The sequence below is a fragment of the Tupaia chinensis genome, unplaced genomic scaffold (genome assembly GCF_000334495.1).
Source record: "Tupaia chinensis unplaced genomic scaffold, TupChi_1.0 Scaffold143574_1, whole genome shotgun sequence".
Classification (NCBI taxonomy): Eukaryota; Metazoa; Chordata; class Mammalia; order Scandentia; family Tupaiidae; genus Tupaia; species Tupaia belangeri.
Window position 1 is genome coordinate 1,799,864 of NW_006203419.1, and position 21,744 is coordinate 1,821,607.

A 21,744-nucleotide genomic window follows, 5' to 3' on the forward strand; every position below is an offset into this window, starting at 1 on the left:
GAACAATTGAGTGGGGGGGGGCGGAAGCCATTGAGGGCAATCATGAATGTCAGGGACAATGGAGGAGGAAGATGGGACATGGCAGAGGGTGGGGATGGGGAACCTAGGATGGCAAAACAAAAGGCAAGGTATGCAGGACACAAAAATTGGGAAATCATTTGCTGAGAACATATATGTTGATGTGCTTGATTGAGCCAATGCACAGTGTATTTTGGATGGAAAATTCTTATGTGTGTTGTGATGAGAAAAGAAAAAAAAATTTATAATAATAAAAAAAAAAAATCTGAAAACAGAGTCTCAAAAACATATTTGTACACCAATGTCCATGGCAACATTATTCACAATAACCAAAAAGTGGAAGCAACCCAAACGTCCCAAGGAACATGGGTGGCCTCTAAGAGGAGAGTGGCCCCTGACTGACAGCCAGTGAGAAGGTGGAATCTCAGACCTATAGCCACCAGAAACTGCATCTTGCCAACACCTTAAGTTAGGAAGCAGTTTTCCCAGAGCCCTCCTGATAAGAGTCCCACCCAGCCAAAGCCTGACTTCAGCCTTGTAAAATAACCCTTGTGAGATAACAGCTGAGAGAGAATATTCCAGAACTATTAGAAGACATGAACAGAGTAATATCTAAGCAGAGAACCCTACAGAGCTTGCCTGGACTTCTGACCTATAAGACTGAGATAAGAAATGGGTATTGTTTTAAGTAACTAAGTTTGCAGTCATTTGTTATATATCAATAGAAACTAATGTAGAAGATATCTTTATAATTCACATCTAAAGGCTGCAAGAGAAAATCATGTATTTTCCAGGGCCACATGCATCCATCTGATCAGCCATTCATCTTTACAAGGTTGTACATTCAGCAGGCTACTCTCTGTACTGTCTGAAGGACGGGTGACATGAGTTTGAATTAAAACAAAACTCATCATAATTTCCAGCTTTTTGTTCCAGTCAGGTATGCAGAACTATCTGACAGTTCTGCCCCAAACACTCACTGTTATTCCAATGACCTACGATCATGAATTAGGGTTTTAAGTTGAGTATGGAGCCCGAAGAAGCCAACTAGATGTGGACCCTTCCTTGCAGCTCAGGCAGTTCTATAGGAAGGTGGATGTGGAACCCTCAGTGGACGGTAGCAAGGACCATCCCCCTCAATGATGTTCAGTGATCACTATTAGCTTAACACGCCCTTTCATAATCTGAGCACGGTCATGTATCTTCCTCTGTATACCTAAAATCGATGATCCTTGTAAGCCCCAGTGACTGTTAATTGTCTGTAATTCTTTGTTTTCTTCCCCCAGACTGTTCCCAAGCCCATTGCACTGGAACCATGCTTTGGCAACAAAGCCGCTGTCCTCTCTGTGTTTGTGAGGCTCCCTCGAGGCCTGGGTGGAATCCCTCCCCCAGGACAGTCGGGTGAGTAGATGGGAGTCTTTGACAAACATGTTTTAGGGAGAAGGAGCTAAGCCTTAGATGGCCCTCTTCGTAGAGAACCTGAGTATAAAGGTGGCATCAAGCAGTGCCTGTCTGATGTCCTGGGAAGGATTCGGTGACATAATCCAGCTGTCATCTATATTCCCAGAACTGTTTTTCCGAGGTCACTGTTCCCTTACAGGGAACATCTGGGGCCCTCCACACTGTCCCAGCTTCCTCAGCCTCTTGGTGCCCTGTTTCTGCTCCTCCCTTTTCCTCATGCCGCCCCTGCACTGAGACTCTCTTCTCTCACTCGATACTCTCCCTCCGTCATCTTTTCAACTCCCATGGCTTGCATCTGCCTCCTCAAAGCTGGTAATTCTCAGACTAGTATTTCTAGCCTTTCTTTTGCTTTTTCACTCTGTTTTAAAATGTAAGGCACAGACAGCAATCATGACAATGCAAAAGAAATATTTGAACATTTACTCATGGTTTTCCTATCCCAACACCCACCAATTTTCATTATTCTGTTCTGTTGCTAGGCTTGGCCAGCAGTTTAGCTGAAATGATTATATTGATCTAATTTTTATTACTTTTATTTATTTATTTATTTATTTATTTATTTTATGTTTTTTTGTTTGTTTTTGTTTTTTGGAGAGGTTTTTGCTATAGGGTGCATGCGCTTGCCAGAAAGACAGAGAGATACAGAAAGTGATAGATCACCTCTCCCCAAGGGGGAAGGCCACGCCGCAGTCCCTTCTCCTCCATTCTCCTCTCGGGATCTTGGGCATGCACGCCCACATGCCTGGCGTGAGTTTAAGCCACCGGGTCCAGTACTCGAAGTGTGGTTGACTACATGGGAGTCCAGCGACATAGCCATTACGCTAACTGCTGGTCCCTATTTTGTTTTTTGACATAGGGTGCATGTGCTTCCTGGGGAGAGAGAGTTGAGTGAGAAATCACCTCCCAGGGAGGATGGCTACACTGCAGTCCCTTCTGCTCCATTCTTCTCTGGGGATTTTGGGCACACATGTACACGTGCCTTGTGTGATTTTCAAGCTGTTGGGTCCAGGACACAAAACACAGCCATGTGGGAGTCCTGCACCTTAACCACAACACTGCCTGCTGGCCCCCTATTTTTATTTTTTAATGTAACTAACGGGAACATTTTTATAGCTGCATACATGATAATCTACCAATGTCTTTTACACTTTTCAGTCAAATACATGAGTCATAATGTACATATGAAACATTTTCTTATTTTAAACATGAAGGAAATATGAAATATAGTTTGGGTAATATCTTGATTAAGCTTGGTGTGCTTTGGAGAGGTGCCTCAGACAGCTCGAATATCATCTCCTCTGAGGGTCAGGGTTACCTTACCCAAAGAAAACCTTGAGTCTCTGAAGAAAGTGTGCCCCAAAATCCTTGCCCAAGCTCCAGGTTCCGCGATCCCCCGAGGGTACCTCAAATCCACAGGAGCCTCCAGCTCAGCTTTCAGAGTGTCCAAGGTCTGTGGTACCCTCACGAGGGAGGCCTTTAGGCCTAGCAAGGCCAAAATTTATTGTCATCATCTCAGCTAGGGATTCCTGTGAGTTGAGCTCGTAACTCAGCTTTGCCCATGTTGAGGACAGGGTGACTTTGTGACGTGGTACCCTTGGGTGAGGGTCTCCTGCGCTCGCCAGACAGACAGAGACAGAGAGACAGAAAGCAGGAAATCACCACCCAGGGGGGGTGGCCACACTGCAATCCCTTCTCCTCCATTCTCCTCTTGGGATCTTGGGCACGCACGCACACGCACCCGGCGTGAGTTTAAGCCACCGGGTCCGGGACTCGACTACGTGGTTGACTACGTGGGAGTCCAGTGACATAGCCATTACGCTAACTGCTGGTCCCTCCCCCCTACTTTATAGGCTCAGCAGGGTGGAGTAGCAGGACCCACTCACTCAGCTCCTGGGGTGGGGGGTGTCTCACAGAGCTCTAAGCTCAGGCAGGCCCTTTCCCACGTGTATTAGGAAAGTCCCTACAGCAAAGGGGGCAAGTGGTGAGAATAAAGAGAGCAGTTACTGATGACCGCCACATGCCAGGGGCCTGAGATTCCCTTACCCTCCTTGGCGCCTGTTTTTATCCCCATTTTACAACTGAGCCTAATCCCTGGCTCCAGAGTCTGCCCTGCCTTGTGTAGGTATAAATGTAACTAATGCTGACTGAGTGATGTGAGAAGGATCTGCATTTCATGTGAAATGTGCTGCCTTTCCTTGGCATCCTTGGGGAGGAGGCAGAGAAAGGGGACACTTTGAGCGAGGCTGCAATCTCATTCATATGTTCCCACACCAGGCAGAGGGCTTTGCTTGACCGATCTGAAAATCAAGCTACACCTGTGTCAAAAGTCAGACGTGGAGAAGAAAATGTATTTGCATAAAGAAAAGCCGACAGAATATATAGAATTACATGAAAGAGTTTGCCCAGACTGAGCGAGGATGGTGGAGGGAGGGAAGAAAATAAGATTTCCCCTGTATGCCTTTTGTTGGTTCACTCCATGGGAATGTAAAAAGAAATTTTTTAATTACTTATAAAAACAATGTAAACACAAGCCACTCCTTACATGCCTTCCCTCTGTGGGTCCTCTCAAGGTCTTGCCGTGGCCAGCGCCCTGGTGGACATTTCTCAGCAGATGCCAATAGTGTACAAAGAGAAGTCGGGAGCCGTGAGGAACCGGAAGCAGCAGCCCCCTGCACAGCCTGGAACCTGCATTTGATGCTGGGCCAGGGACTCTCCCGCTCGCCAGCGAATGTGGGGCACGCCAGAGCCGCCTGCAGGGGGCGCAGGCAGGGACCGGCCGTGTGGTGCCAGGCAGAAGACTGGAAACCCGCGAAGCATCCGACTCATCTGCATGATCACAAGCTGTCTTTGACGGTTTCTCCCATCCGTGTTCCAGCATCTAACCTTTTACTTTTGCATAGGAAATAATGGATTTAATCACAGGTCCAGGGATGATCCGATCGTTGCTGGAGGAGGCCGGTGTAGAGCCAGTGAGAGCTAGGAATGACACTCAGGTTCACTTGCGAAAACTGTCCTTGGGACTGTCTCAACTGTGCAGAAGCAAGAGATGGAGTGTTTACACGTACATATTCATCATCAGCTGTTCTTGAACATGGTCTTTTAAACTAGTCAGATGAACTAACTTGTTTCATCTGAAGCCTGCTATCTTTTTTAAAAGATGTGCTATTTATTCTTGCACGATTTAGGCAGATACCTCTCTTCCAGGGAGTAGCTTTTTTCTAGTTGAGAATTAATAACGGTCCATCTCTTTTGAATCATGTCAAACTAGGATAGAAGGGGGCTGTTTTAAATGTCAAGGTCAGCAGTGTTACTTAGAATGTAATCTGGTGTATTAGGTAGTTTTCTAGAGAGACTTGATTAATTTATTCTTAATCCATTTGAAATTCTTTCTCCCTACCCCCTTCTCTCTTTCTCTCCCTCCCTCCCTCTCTCTCTCTCTCTCTCTCTCACACACACACACACACACACACACTAAGTGCCTAGACTTTAAATAGATCTAGCAATTGGGAAGTTAGTAAGCCTAATTTTTACATAATTGCATTCCTACATTCTTGTAAAATTTAAATAGCTACCATTGGCAATCTGCTCTTTTTCTAAAATCTGATTTGCAACCAGGAAAGAATTTTCTCACCCCAAGGAATGATCGACCTTGCAGCAGGGACTGGGAGGAAAGCAGAAATGAACTGTGAATGCTCCTGTTTTTATTGTTGTCAAAAAGAACATTGTCAATGAGTTGGGGGTCCTGTGCAGCCTACCCTCTGCCCCTGCCCCATCACTCTAGGCCTGATGTTTGATCAGCCCTCAGACTTCCTTTTGTCAGGACGCCACTGAAGAAGGGACTCACTCATGTCATGTGTCTCCCTGGAGCAGAAAAGAGCACCGAGTGCACTTGGGACCCCTAGATAAAAGGTCAACTCTGTCCCTGTAGCCCACTTTGAACTGCAGGTCATTCTCAGGCTGGGGTGGACTCGGATGCCAGGAGTGTGGCAGCCTCCCCTGATCAAGCAGAACCTGCCCACGGCCTGGAGGAGGAATGGGAGCTGTTTGCCCTCGTTCCCCTGTGAGCGTCTTGGCCCATCATCCTCCTCCCCAGACCGACATAGTGGCTGTGAGGAGGCTAGAGAATGTTGGTAAGGATGAAAAGCACATGGAAGAAATGGACAAGGAGAGAGAACTCTATGCCAAATGGAAAATGACCAAATTTAAGAGGAGGGAACAGTCCCCTGCTCTTCTCCCCAGAGGGTACTGCTTGGGTGTGTGTTTCTCATTTATGGTGCTCTGTATTCTGGCATTATGCAGCAGCCTCCACGTCAAACCCTGCGATTCTCCAGCATTACCCTATTGGGATGGACCTCTGGACTGCAGTGCTCAAGTTTGTGAATTTGGAGACATTAACACTCAGAAGAGCAAAAACTGTGGCATTTCACCTGTAAATGCAGTGCCTAGAGAGGGAGTATTATCTCTGCTCCAGTACAACCCCCCACTTCTGGGAAGAGCTGCCTGGAAAGATGTTTTCAAGGAAGTCGAACCATAAAACACTAATGCACAAAACACCTCTACTCTGAGACTCACCTCTCAAAAGGCTTCTTTGTCACATCATCGTTAAAGAACACATGGTTCTAGGGAAAAAACTCTCCTCTTCTGAGCTCTTCACATCCCTGCTCCAGAACACAGCACCCACAGAGCCTGGCCTTCTGCCACTGCAATTATCACGAGGCCTCTTGGCGAAGAATGAGGGCATTCTTCAACGGCAGTTGGGCATTGTCCTGTAAGGAAGAGCCTCCTTATTTATTCAAAGGACCAGTTTTTCCTTGGCCAAAGAATTCTCTTCCCCATGTTAGTTCCATGCCTTGAAATAACATGCATGTGACCACACAGCCACCTGGTTATGTCTTTTTTTCTTTTTTCTTTTTTCTTTTTTTTTTTTTCCCTAAAAAGATAGTTCCGTTTTCAAAGGGAAGGAAGGAGCAAGTAAAGTCTAATTTGTGCTCCAACGATGGAGAAACAGCAGGATCGACCTGCTTCTCCTTTGCAGCCAACAGCAAACAGCTTCCTCCGGGCTCAGGGCAGAGAGAGGGGAGTGGCAGGGACTAGGAGGAGCTCTGCTAGAGCTGGATACCCAGAGAGAATGGGTGGTCATCTGGTACCTTTGTCTGTCACAGGAAAGCCTGTGTATAAAGTAAAACCGTCACAACAACATTAACCTTGCACTTGTACATAACTATACAGTCATGTCCAGAATGTCCAGGCATTCGGAGTGTACATAAAACAGAAAAATATCTTAATGTATTTTTATTAAATGTAACAATGTCTGAGTTTCACCTAATTTGTTTTTGTGCCATATCCAAGCTCCAAGAAGTCCACTCATCAAGCCCTGATATGTTAATAACAAAGCCAAGAAATGCATCTGGTACGAATGAGCTAATTCTTGACCTAGGGCTCATCTCTCAGCATACACATGAGAAGCCAGGCAGGGGATCTGTCCAGAGAGCGTATGGGAGGAGACTCAAAGAAGCGAGTTTGCTTTGCAGGCCTATGGTGAATCTGGCAGCCTCTGGGCACTTTGGGGAGCAAGGGATGACCGGTCTCCTCCTGAGACATGCTTCCTTTAGTCTTTAGGTTCAAAGACTGTAACCTTCGAAATCAGACTTTTCCAATAAGGGGTTCTCCCGGCTGCATTTTTAATGGTTTTGACTAAATTTCTAATGATCATTTCCCAGAACCATGTCCTATTATACCGAAGACCAGGGGTGGGAGTGGGAAGGCTGGTCTGCTAATCAATCGCTCCTGTTTCCCCCACGGAGAATTCCACACACCCTGGACTCGCCACTCTCCTCCACCTGTCTCCTCCCTGCACACAGTTCAGGAAGAAACCTGTGTGTCACTATGAGGTTTGCCTGGAAAGGTGCGAGGTGTGGCAAGGAGGTAACCCATTGCTCTGAGCCAGCCGAGAGGAAAGGCAGCCCTGGGCAGAAGACTAACCGCAAAAGAAAAATACTTGACTATTTGTTGGTGAGGCCTGAGGTGCACAATTAGAAGTGCACTGAGAAATGTGGGACAAATGAAAGACCAGTGCTCTACCAGTAGGAAAGACACCCTTGCAGTGCAAATCTTGCTCTTTCGACCTAATGGAGTGTACTGGGGGCGGGGCAAGCACCATCACAAACACCTTTGATCCTCCATTTCATTCATTCATCCATTCTCTCAATGAGTATTTACTAAACACTTAAGCTAAGCTAAACACAGCTAATGCTAGGGCAGTGACCGAGATAAAAAGTAGCTCTTTATAGAATTACAACGAAAAACCAACTCCTCACACCCCTGTCACCCCAGGAGTTGGGCCTGGAGGTGGTTTCTGCGAGGACTGGCCATCCTGAGGACAGGAGCAAGAAGATAGAGGCTTCCTGACCTCAGGGCATGTCCTGGCTCTTTCTGAAATGTTTACCCCATTGACCAAGTTCGCTTCACCATGGTGGTTTCTGTGTAGCCAGGCCCACCCAGAGATGGCACAGCCATTGCTCAGACTTGGGAACACCGCCTGCAGGGGGGTGCTCTGGAGCCGAAAAGGAACACTGGCGCCTTCTCTTCAAAGGCAATAATGGAATCGACTTTCAGTAACTAAATTTGTGCACAAAACATCCTAAACACTAGTGAAGCCTGTTTTGTTCAACTAATTCTGGCTCTGGAAATTTTTTTTGTTTGTTTGTTTTATAGTTATTTACGGTTTTTTGTTTCATTTCGTTTTTGGTTTGGATTCAAGCTTAGTTTGTTAATATGTATAATTTAGCATCTGTTGCACTCATGTAAATATGGAGTAAGTATTGTAAACTATTTCATTGCTGGGGTCGTGGGTGTTATACATACATTTAGGACTGCAATTTTTTGGTATTTTTTGTATTGTAAAATAACAGCTAATTTAAGCAGGAACAAGAGAATTAAGGGAAGTCTGTGCATTTTAAACACAAATGTGAAGAACTTGTATATAAACAAAAGTAAATACTATAATACTTCTGAAATAAAAGTAGATCTGGTAAAAATGTGGGTTTTGTTCTAAGCGTCTTAATTTTTATTTTTGTTTCATTGTGCTTTTTTATTATTATTACATTTTGGGCATAAAAACCTTAAAAAGAGAGACAAATGTGTAAAATATGCCAGTTTTCAGACTGCCTCAGAAAAAGCACTTGGCAGTCATGTGGGGAAGGTGTGAAACCACCAGGTGGGCGCCTCAGACTCCTCTCCAGGCTGAAACTCAGAGGCCCTGGGAGCCCCAAGCAGCTAATGAATGAACTTCCTGGTTCCCGACAGCCTGTGTGCGCGCAGAGTAGCTGTGCCTACCTCTAATGACAGGGACAAGGAATCAAGGCATAGATGGGTCTGCCTGGAGTCCTGCTGCCTCAGGACTGGTTTGTCTCCTCCGCTGCCTCCATGGCCTTTATCCTTTAGCTCCTCATGGGATCCCAAAGGAACTGAGAGCCACCAGATGTTGCTGACAGGATAAAAGCCTACAATTTGGTGGCATTGTGGCAGACAACAATACTGTGAATACCAGTATATATTTTGCAACTAGACTCAAGGTCAACATTTCCCAGCCTCCTTGCAGGTAGGTTGGGGCCAAAGTGGGCCAAGGCCAAGGGCATGTTGGAAGAAATGATGTACCGTGATTCCCCATGGGGCTCTCCCTGGACGCTCATATTAAAGACGGCGGGAACATGGGTCCCTGAGTCACCACTTAAAGAGCCAAGCCACCTAGCCCACCAGAGCTGCACTGGTCTTTGCATCACTGAAAAGCACAAGTTACTGATCCACTAAAACTTGGGGCTTTTTCTTTTTCTTTTTTACAGCAGTTAGCTTTTGTTATTCTAATTCTCAAATCAGTGTCTTGAAGTGCAATCCACTTATACCCAAAACCTGAAATACATGGCATTGGCTTAGTGGCCAGGTGGCAGGCAGTGAGAAGACAGAGGCAACAGGCAGGATAGCTAGAGGTCTCTGCAGGCAGTGGCAAACATCTGGTAAGGCTGTTCAGTGACTAGGGAAGCACACTACTTGTCTCGAGTTTTTAAGGAAAATGTTGGGGGAAAAAGCATTATGTGGTGATTTTTACTGGCTCTTAAAAGGCATCACAAGAATTGCATTCAAGAAAGAACTTGTCAGGGCCAGCAGGTGGCATGGTAGTTAGGCTCTCACATGTCAGCCATGGTTCAAGTCCCAGACCTGACAGCTTGCTTTCCCTTCCCTTAGTTTTAATAAATTAAATAATTCTTTAAAAAAGAAAGAGAGAACTTGCCAGTTACAAGAAGGGGAAAGGTAGAAATCCAGGGCATTGCCATGTTGGGAAAGCCAGCTGCTCTGAGTCCCCAGAGGTGCTTCTGAGTAACAAAGATACACTGACTCAGGGGGATGCAGTGGCTCTGCTCATGGTGGGAATCAGATGAAGATAGTTCATACACTTGAGCCAGCTACCCTCATGGCCACCATTTCGAGTGAGAGGCATGTGACTAGGGAAGCAAAAGAATATAGCCAATATAGCCAACTTGAGAAGTGTGTCCAGGGAAGAACCATGAGCATAGTCTCTGACCCTGACTTGTTCAGAAAACAAGAGAAAGAAGAGATGCAGCAAGTTTTAAGAAACCATTAGCATGGCCACACAAAACATTCTGTGACTTTATTTCTTCCCACCAAGCAGGTCGCATAGTGGTTAAGGTGCTGGACTCCCACGTGGTCGACCACGATTCAAGTCCCAGACCCAGAGGCTTGAAACTCAACAGCAGGTGCATGTACATGTGTGCCCAAAATCTCAAGAGCAGAAGGGATTATGGCATGGCCATCCCCCCGGCGGGGGGTGATTTCTCACTTTCTCTATATCTGTCTCTCCAGCGAGTATATGTACCCCATAGCAAAAAGAGAGACAGAGACATAGAAACAGCATCCCCAACAGGGTCTGTATGCCACAGTCCAGCCTGTTTTAGCTAGCCTAGATCTTGGGCACAGCCCAGATCTCAGGACCCTGCCTATGTGGGTCCAGTTGTGTTACCACTGTGCCACCACCTGGCCCCAATCTGTGACTATTGAGGAAGCCTTAGAACCATCCTCAGGCAAAAAGACAGTTGTGAAAACTGTATTCCACAAGCACATATAGCCCAAGGCCACCTCAAAAGTGACCAGAGAGAACTGGGCCAGAGCAAGGACTTCCCCAACTCCAAGGCAGGGCCCAGCAGTATTTCTCAAGTGCCATAGACCAGTGATTGCTATATACCTTCCACTCCCCTCTATCCTGCCCAGGAGTGATCATAAGGATGTCCTGTCTGGCTTACTGTCTGTTGAGGAATGGAGCAAGTAAGATGTCTTATTAATTCAGAGTTGTAGGATTTTTTTAAGAGACTTTTGCTATAGGGTGCATGTGGTCACCAGAGAGACAGGCAGAGATAGAGAGACATAAAGCAAAAAATCACACACACACCCCCAGGTGGGATGGCCATACCACAATCCCTTCATCATTCTCTTGTTGGGATTTTGGGCATGCACACACGTGGCCAGCATGAGTTTTAAGCCACCAGGACCAGGACTTAAACTGCGGTTGACTATGTGGGAGTCCAGTGATGTAATCATTATGCCATCTGCTGGTCCTTAGAGTTGTAGGATTTTTAAGAGCCACCTGAGGGAGACCACATCACCTGAGGTCTGGACAGGATGGGACTTTGTGTTGCCCCTTCCTCCCCTCACCACCTATATCCCATGTGGGAAAGGAAGAACAAAATGGGGCTTGGTGACCAGAGACCAATCAGATGTTTACCACACAATTTCTTCTTTTAGAGATCCACAGCTCAATTTCATTGCCCAGGCCCTTGGCTTTTGGGTGGAGTCATGTGAACAGTTCTCAACAATGATGTGTCCCTTCCTATCAAGACAGTTAGTGTGTCTTCACTCTCCATCAGCCTTGAGGACTCAATGTTGAAGTTACCATAACTGAAGGAGCATGGGTCCCTGAATGACTTTGTGGAACAGAGCATTACAGACCAAAGAGTGGAGTTAGATACTTTTCTTACCCTAAGTGAGTTACTTATTCCCCTGGATTTATTCATCTAATCATTCAACAAATTTTTATTGTGTACAACAGAGGTCAGAGATTATGCAGTGAACAAGATGGGCAAAAATCCCTGTCCTCAACAGTTCAGTCTAGTGTGGAAGACGATTAATGTCAGAAGATAAGCTCTGTAGAGATGAAAGTAGGGGGACGAGCAGATGGTGTAATAGTTCTGTCGCTGGGCTCCCGCATGACTGACTACTATTTGGGTCCTGGACCCAGAGACTTGAAACTCAGGCTGGGTGCATGTGCATGCCTGCCCAAAATCCCAAGAGGAAAATGGAGAAGGGATTGTGATATGGCCATCCACAAACACACACCCCAGCATGGAGGGGGGTGATGTTTTGCTTTATGTCTTGCTGTCTCTGTTTCTCCAGTGAGTGCATGTGCTCTATAGCAAAAGTCTCTCTAAACAAAAATAAAATGAAAGTAGGGCTGGGGGTAGAAAGTGCTGAGGGTGGGGGTTTGCTACTTAACATAGTGTGGCTGGGGAAGGCCATTCTAAGAAGGTGAAAGCTGAGCAGAGAGCTGACTGGAGGGAGGGGGAGTGTTTGGGAGAAGAGTATTCGGAATGGGAAGCAGCGGGGGTGGGAGCCCTAAGTTGACAGTGTGCCTGGGAGGTCAACACTGGCCAAGGCAGCCAGAGTGGCTGCAGCAAAGTTGGCAGTAGGGGGAGCAGTAGAGAGGGTCAGTAGGTAGTGTGGTGGTTAAAGTGCCGGATTCCCACATGGCTGACCATGGTTCAAATCTTGGATCTGGTGACTTGTTTTCTCACTTTCCTTTTCTCTCTCTTTCTCTAGTGAGTACATATGCCCTATAGTCAATTAAGAAATAGTAATAATAAAACTAAATATTTTTTAGAATTATTTAACTTTATTTATTATTATTATTTTTAAGCTGACAAGAGAGGTCCAGACAGGATGGGACCTTGTACTGTTTCTTCATCCCCTTGCTCCCTGTATCCCAAGTGGGGGAGGAAGAACAAAATGGGGCTTGGTGACATCTTTGGTCTGTAATGCTCTGTTCCACAAAAATTGTGCTGTGTCCAGCGCCTCAACCACCAAGCCGCCTGCAGGCCCCAAATTAAGTAATTATTTTAAAAGAGGCAGGGGGGTGGGGAGGAGGGATGGAATTGAGGATGAGAAGGGGTGGGCAGTGAGTGGTTTCCACATCAACCTGACACTTGGATGTTGGGCTCCAAGCCAGGATGGGCATTCATGAGCCGTGAAGTTTCCATCATTAAATCCACGGCTGCAGCAGCACCTGCCTTTCTGTCTTTTCCTCAGTCCCAGGCACCTGCTGGCCCAGGGTCAATGTTCTCACCGAGGCCAGGACTGCAGACTCCCAGAGCACATGCAGGAGAGTGACAGCAACCAGGCTACCTGAAGGGGCCCAAGGCCGACACTCAGCGGAGCAGTACAAGGCACTACCTATTCCAGGTCGTGGGCCCCCGCTGGGTCCAGCCGTAAGACCACGTATAAACTAGGACTTTCTAAGGGAGAAGCAACAGAAACCAAGCTCTGACAACCTCAGACAACTCTGTTTCCTGGAGCTGCTGTAATGAATTCCTATGACGTTGGTGGTTTAGAACAGAAATTTTAGTCCCTGGAGGCCAGATGTCTGAAACCGAGGTTGGCAGGAAGCTCTGTCTTGCCACCTCCAGCTGCTGATGGTTCCTGTTCTTGGCTCGTGGCTGCGTCACTCCAGTGTCTGCCTGTCTTCACGGGCCTTTTCCTGTGTCTAGTCTCTGCATCACTCGGCCGAGGATACATTAGGGCCCACTTGGATAATCCAGGATAAGCTCCTCCCATGTCCTTTGCCAACATAAAAGGTACTATTTGCAGGTTCCAGGGATTAGGATGTGGACATGTCTTTGAGAACACCAGCAGTCAAGGGACAGTTTCCCTCTTTTCAAATCGGTTCTGTTTACTTAAGCTACTCAATCTCTTGTAAGGTCTACGCCTACACTTTTTTTAAATCCAGAATTCTTTTATTTGGAGCCATTTCCACTTTTTAAAAATATATGAACTGGAGGGACCAGCAGTTAGCATAATGGCTATGTCGCTGGACTCCCATGTAGTCGACCGTGGCTCAAGTCCCAGACCCGGTGGCTTAAACTCACACTGGGAATGTGTACATGTGTGCCCAAGATCCCGAGAGGAGAATGGAGGAGAAGGGATTGCAGTGTGGCCATCCCCCCTGGGGGTGATTTCTCGCTTTCTGTCTTTCTCTGTCTGTCTTTCTGGCGAGCACACACACCCTATAGCAAAAAAAAAAAACTCTCAAAAAAAAAAAAATATATATATATATCTGAACTGGGGAGACCAGCAGGTGGTGTGGTGGTTAAGGTGCTGGACACTCCCACATAGCCAACTACAGTTTTTGCTTTCTCTCTCCCCCTCTCTCTCTCTCTCTCTCTCTCTCTCTCTCTCTCTCTGTGTGTGTGTGTGTGTGTGTGTGTGTGCGCGCGTCTCTCTCTGGTCAAATAAAAAAAAGTTAATGAATAAATAAAATTAAATAAATAATATTTGAACTGGCTGCTTATGTCTCTGGACTCTCACGTGGTTGACCGCGGTTCAAGCCCCGGACTTGGCAGCTTAAAAGTCACACCAGGTGCTTGTGTGCGTGCATGCCCAAAATCCCAAGAGGAGAATGGAGGAAAAGGGATTGCAGTGTGGCCATACCCCTGGGAGGTGATTTCTTGCTCACCCTCTCTCCCTGGCGAGCTCACATGCCCTATAGCAATAATCTCTCTAGGAAAGAAAATCTACTGGGGAACAGGCCTGCAGTGCAGCAGTTGGGCCCCGTGCATAGGGAGACAGACCCCACATGGCTTGATTGCAGTTTGAGTCCCAGCCCTAGCACCTTGAAAAGAACACTGGGTTCATGCACATGTGCCCAGATCCTGATGGGATGGAGAGAAGGAGGGAAAAAAGGATTGTGGTGTGACCAGGCCCTGTTGCAGGGGGTGGAAGAGGAGGCTCTCACTCTCTTTCTCTCTCATGCACATGAAATCGCTGATGCATTTAAATGTTCTTTTTAACATTTTGCTAGAAGTTACATTCATTTGTCAGAGATAGAAGGAGAAAGCACCCCCCACAGGGAATGATCACATCACCATCTCTTCTCCAGATCTCCCTCTTTGCTTGAACATGTGTGGTGTGTTTTTCAGGTTGCTGGATCCAGGATCCGAATCACAGCTGGCCATGTGGAATCTACTTGTTAACCACCAGGCCATAAACCAGCCCCACAAATTTAGTTTTTATGCTCTATTTTACTCTAATGCTGTAAGTAAAAAAACAGAGGAGAGAGACCAGCAGATGGCATAGCAGTTACATCTCTGGACTCCCATGTAGTCGACTGCAGTTTGAGTCCTGGACCCAACGGCTTAATGCTGGGCACATGTACGTGTGTGCCCAAAATTCCAAAAGGGGAATGGAGGAGAATGGATTGTGGTATAGCCTCCTTCCGGGGGTGATCTCTTGCTTTCTGTCTCTTGGAGGAGAATGGATTGTGGTATAGCCTCCTTCCGGGGGTGATCTCTTGCTTTCTGTCTCTCTATTTCTTTCCATCTCTCCAGCAAGTGTGCACACCCTATAGCAAAAATCTCTCTCTCTCAAAAAAAGTAGAATTTATCACATTTCGTGTTCTTTCTTACGTAAGACAAATCATTTGGCAAACATTTCATTCTGCATATGGGTTACATGGGATCATGGTAAGCAGGACAAAGCTTTCACATACCTCCTCACCCCCCAGCACACATGTGCATGTATACACAAAGTCTCTCCCCAGCCCACTTACAGGTAGATGTTTATTCCCCTGCAGGTGTAGGTGTTGAGTATTCCCTCTTCTTCTTTTTATTTATTTCTTTTTTTTTGGAGAGGTTTTCACTATAGGGCACGTGCGCTGGCCAGAAAGACAGAGACAGAGAAACGGAAAGCGAGAAATCACCCCCCCAGGAATGGGGGGGGGTGCAATCCCTTTTCCTCCATTCTCCTCTCAGGATCTTGGGCATGCACACACACGTGCCCGGCATGAGTTGAAGCCCGCCGGGCGACAGATGGCATAGCAGTTACATCTCTGGACTCCCATGTAGTCGACTGCAGTTTGAGTCCTGGACCCAACGGCTTAATGCTGGGCACATGTACGTGTGTGCCCAAAATTCCAAAAGGGGAATGGAGGAGAATGGATTGTGGTATAGCCTCCTTCCGGGGGTGATCTCTTGCTTTCTGTCTCTTGGAGGAGAATGGATTGTGGTATAGCCTCCTTCCGGGGGTGATCTCTTGCTTTCTGTCTCTTGGAGGAGAATGGATTGTGGTATAGCCTCCTTCCGGGGGTGATCTCTTGCTTTCTGTCTCTCTATTTCTTTCCATCTCTCCAGCAAGTGTGCACACCCTATAGCAAAAATCTCTCTCTCTCAAAAAAAGTAGAATTTATCACATTTCGTGTTCTTTCTTACGTAAGACAAATCATTTGGCAAACATTTCATTCTGCATATGGGTTACATGGGATCATGGTAAGCAGGACAAAGCTTTCACATACCTCCTCACCCCCCAGCACACATGTGCATGTATACACAAAGTCTCTCCCCAGCCCACTTACAGGTAGATGTTTATTCCCCTGCAGGTGTAGGTGTTGAGTATTCCCTCTTCTTCTTTTTATTTATTTCTTTTTTTTTGGAGAGGTTTTCACTATAGGGCACGTGCGCTGGCCAGAAAGACAGAGACAGAGAAACGGAAAGCGAGAAATCACCCCCCCAGGAATGGGGGGGGGTGCAATCCCTTTTCCTCCATTCTCCTCTCAGGATCTTGGGCATGCACACACACGTGCCCGGCATGAGTTGAAGCCCGCCGGGCGATGGAGGAGAATGGATTGTGGTATAGCCTCCTTCCGGGGGTGATCTCTTGCTTTCTGTCTCTTGGAGGAGAATGGATTGTGGTATAGCCTCCTTCCGGGGGTGATCTCTTGCTTTCTGTCTCTTGGAGGAGAATGGATTGTGGTATAGCCTCCTTCCGGGGGTGATCTCTTGCTTTCTGTCTCTTGGAGGAGAATGGATTGTGGTATAGCCTCCTTCCGGGGGTGATCTCTTGCTTTCTGTCTCTTGGAGGAGAATGGATTGTGGTATAGCCTCCTTCCGGGGGTGATCTCTTGCTTTCTGTCTCTTGGAGGAGAATGGATTGTGGTATAGCCTCCTTCCGGGGGTGATCTCTTGCTTTCTGTCTCTTGGAGGAGAATGGATTGTGGTATAGCCTCCTTCCGGGGGTGATCTCTTGCTTTCTGTCTCTTGGAGGAGAATGGATTGTGGTATAGCCTCCTTCCGGGGGTGATCTCTTGCTTTCTGTCTCTTGGAGGAGAATGGATTGTGGTATAGCCTCCTTCCGGGGGTGATCTCTTGCTTTCTGTCTCTTGGAGGAGAATGGATTGTGGTATAGCCTCCTTCCGGGGGTGATCTCTTGCTTTCTGTCTCTTGGAGGAGAATGGATTGTGGTATAGCCTCCTTCCGGGGGTGATCTCTTGCTTTCTGTCTCTTGGAGGAGAATGGATTGTGGTATAGCCTCCTTCCGGGGGTGATCTCTTGCTTTCTGTCTCTCTATTTCTTTCCATCTCTCCAGCAAGTGTGCACACCCTATAGCAAAAATCTCTCTCTCTCAAAAAAAGTAGAATTTATCACATTTCGTGTTCTTTCTTACGTAAGACAAATCATTTGGCAAACATTTCATTCTGCATATGGGTTACATGGGATCATGGTAAGCAGGACAAAGCTTTCACATACCTCCTCACCCCCCAGCACACATGTGCATGTATACACAAAGTCTCTCCCCAGCCCACTTACAGGTAGATGTTTATTCCCCTGCAGGTGTAGGTGTTGAGTATTCCCTCTTCTTCTTTTTATTTATTTCTTTTTTTTTGGAGAGGTTTTCACTATAGGGCACGTGCGCTGGCCAGAAAGACAGAGACAGAGAAACGGAAAGCGAGAAATCACCCCCCCAGGAATGGGGGGGGGTGCAATCCCTTTTCCTCCATTCTCCTCTCAGGATCTTGGGCATGCACACACACGTGCCCGGCATGAGTTGAAGCCACTCGGTCCGGGACTTGAATCACGGTCGACTACGTGGGAGTTCAGCGACATAGCCATTACGCTGACTGCTGGTCCTGTGTATTCCCTCTTCTTCAAGAAGTGAGAATGGATTAGACTCAGCTAGCCTTTCCCCAGCACTCCTTCCAATTCTCTGAAATCCTGTTGGGCTGATGTCACTCCCCAAGCCATACGAAAAGGCCATGACCCTCCTGGGCCACCAGGATCCTGCCTGGGACAGTCCATGAATGCTGGGAAAGAGATGCCTTTCTCTACTAGGATTGCTGGAAGGACAGCCAGTAAGCCTGGGGCTGCTGGTGGCAGTCTTCCCCCCCACCCCTTGGTGCCAGCTTGCCTGGCTGCAGAGGGAAGCCATGCAGACTAGCAGTGCAGTGTCATCAGAGACCCTCCGTACAGCTGTGCCTGAAGCCCATCTGATCTGTCTTGTTCCAACTGGGAGAGTCCTGAATGAAGCTGGGAGGCTAGCTGATGGCTACCAGTAAGCAGTGTCAGTGGAGTTGGTCTGCGTTGCTAACTATGTATTTGATCTCAGAGCTGTGGCTCTTTTTCTGGTCAGGATAGCCCCAGGCCCAAGTTTTGGTGTGGTCTGTACCTAACCCTTGTGTCTTAGGCCAGGTTCTCCAGAAGCCAAGCCCAAGACAGGAAATCTCTTGCCATCACTGACAGGAAGAAATGCTCTCTGGGAAACCTCTTGGTGAAGGAAGCGGGATGGGGCAGGGCCAGGGGCAGGAGATGGCTTGGCTGTGGTCTCAGCCTGATCCATGGGGCTCTGGAGCATGAAGGGTACACAGAATCACCCTCTTTGAGGCAGGGTGATTAGCACCAGGCCTGTGCGCGAGGGCAGGCTATAGGCACTTCTTGACTGGGGGAGGAGGGGCGTCAGTTCCCAGAGAAGGGAGCAGCTGTGAGCTGTCAGCATCCACCATTCTCAATGGCTGTGGATGGGTTGCACCGGCCCACAAAGGTCTCCGAGCAAGGTTCCTGCAGCTCTCTTCCACACACTTCATGGCTCCTGACAAACCTTGACTAGGTTTGAGAAGGACAGCCAGGAGATACCCATCAGAAGTATCCAACTTTAGTGGAAGAGGTAAGTGGGCAGAAGGTTTAGCACCTGGACCCCATTGCTCTCCATTCACTGGGGCCACTGTGTGTCATGTGACTCCCTTCAGCTGCAAGAGAGGTGGGCCATGTAGTTTATCGGAGTACTAGCAGAGAAAAAAAGGACAGACAAAAGCAGTGAAAATCCCTGCTAGCAGGACCTCGGCTGGCTCATTTCAGCATCTGTAGTTGAGGAGGGAGTCCAGAGAGGTTTTGAGGCCATCCAAGGTCATACAGGAAAGCATGGACACACCCCACATGGACCCTGAACACAGCTCACACAGAAGCAAGGTTAGTCTCAGAGCGCGCGGGTTTATTGAACATTGGATCCCATTCTTAGTGCTGAGCAAACATGGGGAAGATGGTCATGAGGCCAGTGTGACGGGGCAGGCTGGGAACAGGCTTCTCGTCACTCCAGGCAGGGCCCACCAGGTAGCACGTCATGCCAGGAAGCACCCTACCAATGTTACTCATGGGGTACAGGTGGCTATAATGGTGGGGAATGGCCACTGGGAGGGTGTTTTGAATGGCTGCATGTTACAGGGTATCTTGCCTGTACGTCTGTCCAGGTGTGGTCTTCAGGGTGTTATCTGCTTGGGAGGCTAACATGATTTCCTAGAAATCTGCAAGTCTGGGTGGTCTCTGACCTTCTCTAGGGGACCTGGGGCCCCGATAAGGACTCAGCTACAAAGGTGACCCTCTCCTGTCTGTACCCCACAGAAGACCCCAACTGTCTCTGGGGTCTTAGAGGACTGTGGAGAAGTGGACAGACAACCAAGATGTCTATTGATAGGAAAACCCAAGGCTTTGCAGTCAGACCCCAACCTACATTCCTTGCTCTCGCAGGTAGGCACACAGTGTCTAGACCTGCAGGGGCAGCAGGGCAAGAGTACGGAGCCAGCCTGCGAGGTAAGCCAGTCTCTTTTCAGTGAAGCAAGATGCCATGGACGCAGACCTGTCCCGCAAGCAGGGGAACAGCGGCTGAGTTGTCTGAGGTCTGCCATCCTAGTCAGAGTAAGGCCTGGAGAGCCAAGACTGGGAGTATGGAGAGCAGGGAACTTCCCACCAGGGACTCATCGGAGGACAACACCTTGAGGGTAGGAGGAGAGTGTAGACTTGAGGCACAAGCCTGGCTCTGCCCTCTGCCTGCATCCCAGGCCATCCGTGCTCCATCTAGGCCCACACAGCACAGAAGGAGACAGTGAGGCACTGCCAGTTCACCCTCTGCTTCCTGTGCCTACCTGCAGGAGGCTGTGCCCAGGGTCCTGCAGAAATGGGGACCACCCACTGCCAAAGGCCTGTATGGCACCATCTGTGAAGGGAAGGGTCCAGGGTGGGCTTATCCTGAAAACCCTAGCATGGGGCCCAGTTCTTTGAAGTCAGAGAGACCCTCCCCACACCCCTTGGCATCTGCAAGGATTAGCTCCCAGGACGGAAGATACATGGCCAGGACTAACCAAATAAGGTGACTCACAAAGCCTGCTCTCTGGGGAGGGTGACAATTATCCCCAGTCCACAGATGAACAGGAAAGGCTTAGAGGGGCTCACTCTCAGCCAATAAGTGGCAGAGATAGGCTTCGAACGCAGGCTCCCTAGCCCTCAAACCAGTAAGCTGCTCCAAACCCAGAAAGGCAAGATCATCTGTGAGGAGAGTTGGGAGACCCTCAGGGATGGAACCCCTCAGAAGTGTCAGCTCCTCTGAAACCTGTCTTACAACTTGTTCTAACTAGTCTCGAAGCCCCTACGATTCTGCAGCTGCTCCAGTGTTAAGCTGGTCTCACCGACAGGAGGTCGTGGATTCCTCCAGGGTCAGGACAATGGCAGTGGGGAGTGCGCCTGCAAGGCTGCTCCCAAAGAGCCCCAATTTCCTCCCCTCTAAAATGGACTCTAGGAGGCTTGGGAGGGGGCAGTAAGCACACCTCGGACTTCCTTACCATCTCCCCTCATCCCCCGCAGGACCCCTCACCCAAGCAGTGGTTCCTTGTGAAGAGACCCCGGAAAGCTTCGCACTCCTCCTGCCGGTTTCCGCTGGCTCCGCAGTTGCACCAGGGCGCCACATGCGCGCTCACGTTGTCCACATAGTTGGGGGTGACCGCAGTGCCTGCAGACCCCGTGTGTGGAGTCACTGCCCACCTGGGTCAAGTCTCCCCTGGAGGGCCCCCGCCAGCGCCCAGATCCCAGCCGTACGTACCCACGAGGCCTGCAAAGGCGTGCAGGCAGCGAGGGCGCTGGTCCTGCAGGCAGCCGGCGGGGGCGCTGGGTGCCGGCGCGCAGGAAGCCTGGAAGGCCAGGAGGCGGGGCCTGGCGGGCGGCGGGAGGGCGGTGAACGGACGAGGGGTCCCAGCGGACCCGCGCGTGTCCCTGTACCACCCTCCCGCGCGCACCTGCAAACCCGGCTCTGCTCGCAGGCGTTTAAGGACGCGAGGCAGGAGGGTGGCCCCGGGCAGGGGCGCAGCCCGCCCGAGGCACTGCGTCACGTACTCGGTGCGCAGCCGCTGGCACAGCGCGTCCACCGTGCACGCCTCGGCTGCATCCACGCATCGATTTCGTCCTGCCGAGCCCACTGGCCCTGGAGCAGAGACGGCAGGCTGGGATTCTTCGTGAGCCCGACTTACACCCTGTCCTCCGCCATGCCCTCAGAAGGTGGGGGACGCTCAGAACCCAAAGGGGAACCGATGTGGCACACAGGCCCGGCGGTTGGGGGGAATGGACAACGGCGGGCTGTGAGGTCACTACAACACGTCAGTGATAAACGGGGTGCATTGAGTCTGGGCCCTGTCTTCCCCAGAACTGCCACACACTTGCAAATGGGGGTCCACTGGGGTTCTCCCACCCTCGGCGCCTACCTACCTAAGGGTACCGGTTTTCTGAGGATATGTCTAGTGGAAACTTAGCAGATATGTCATGAAGCACAATGGCCGCACCTCCCACTCTCTGTGACACTCTGGGAAGGGGGCCCTCCTTTCCCCTCCTCCACCCCCCCCCC

The 21,744-nt window shown here is 48.9% G+C and overlaps 2 protein-coding genes across 2 annotated transcripts in view; one reads left to right on the forward strand and one right to left on the reverse strand.

Annotated features, from left to right (window-relative positions):
• Window positions 1-8,516, forward strand: part of ATRN (attractin) — a 122,843-nt gene extending 114,327 nt beyond the window's left edge. Inside the window, exons 27-28 of the mRNA XM_027766461.1 lie at window positions 1,305-1,419; window positions 4,050-8,516. Coding sequence (XP_027622262.1) covers window positions 1,305-1,419; window positions 4,050-4,174 — 240 coding nt within the window. The 3' untranslated portion in view covers window positions 4,175-8,516. The remainder of the gene's footprint in view (window positions 1-1,304; window positions 1,420-4,049) is intronic.
• A 10,543-nt stretch (window positions 8,517-19,059) lies between these two features.
• The window catches only part of GFRA4 (GDNF family receptor alpha 4), a 4,100-nt gene continuing 1,415 nt past the window's right edge, over window positions 19,060-21,744 (reverse strand). The window contains 6 exon segments of the mRNA XM_006163995.2: window positions 19,060-19,848; window positions 20,000-20,070; window positions 20,725-20,859; window positions 20,950-21,059; window positions 21,143-21,208; window positions 21,210-21,327. Coding sequence (XP_006164057.2) covers window positions 19,768-19,848; window positions 20,000-20,070; window positions 20,725-20,859; window positions 20,950-21,059; window positions 21,143-21,208; window positions 21,210-21,327 — 581 coding nt within the window. The 3' untranslated portion in view covers window positions 19,060-19,767.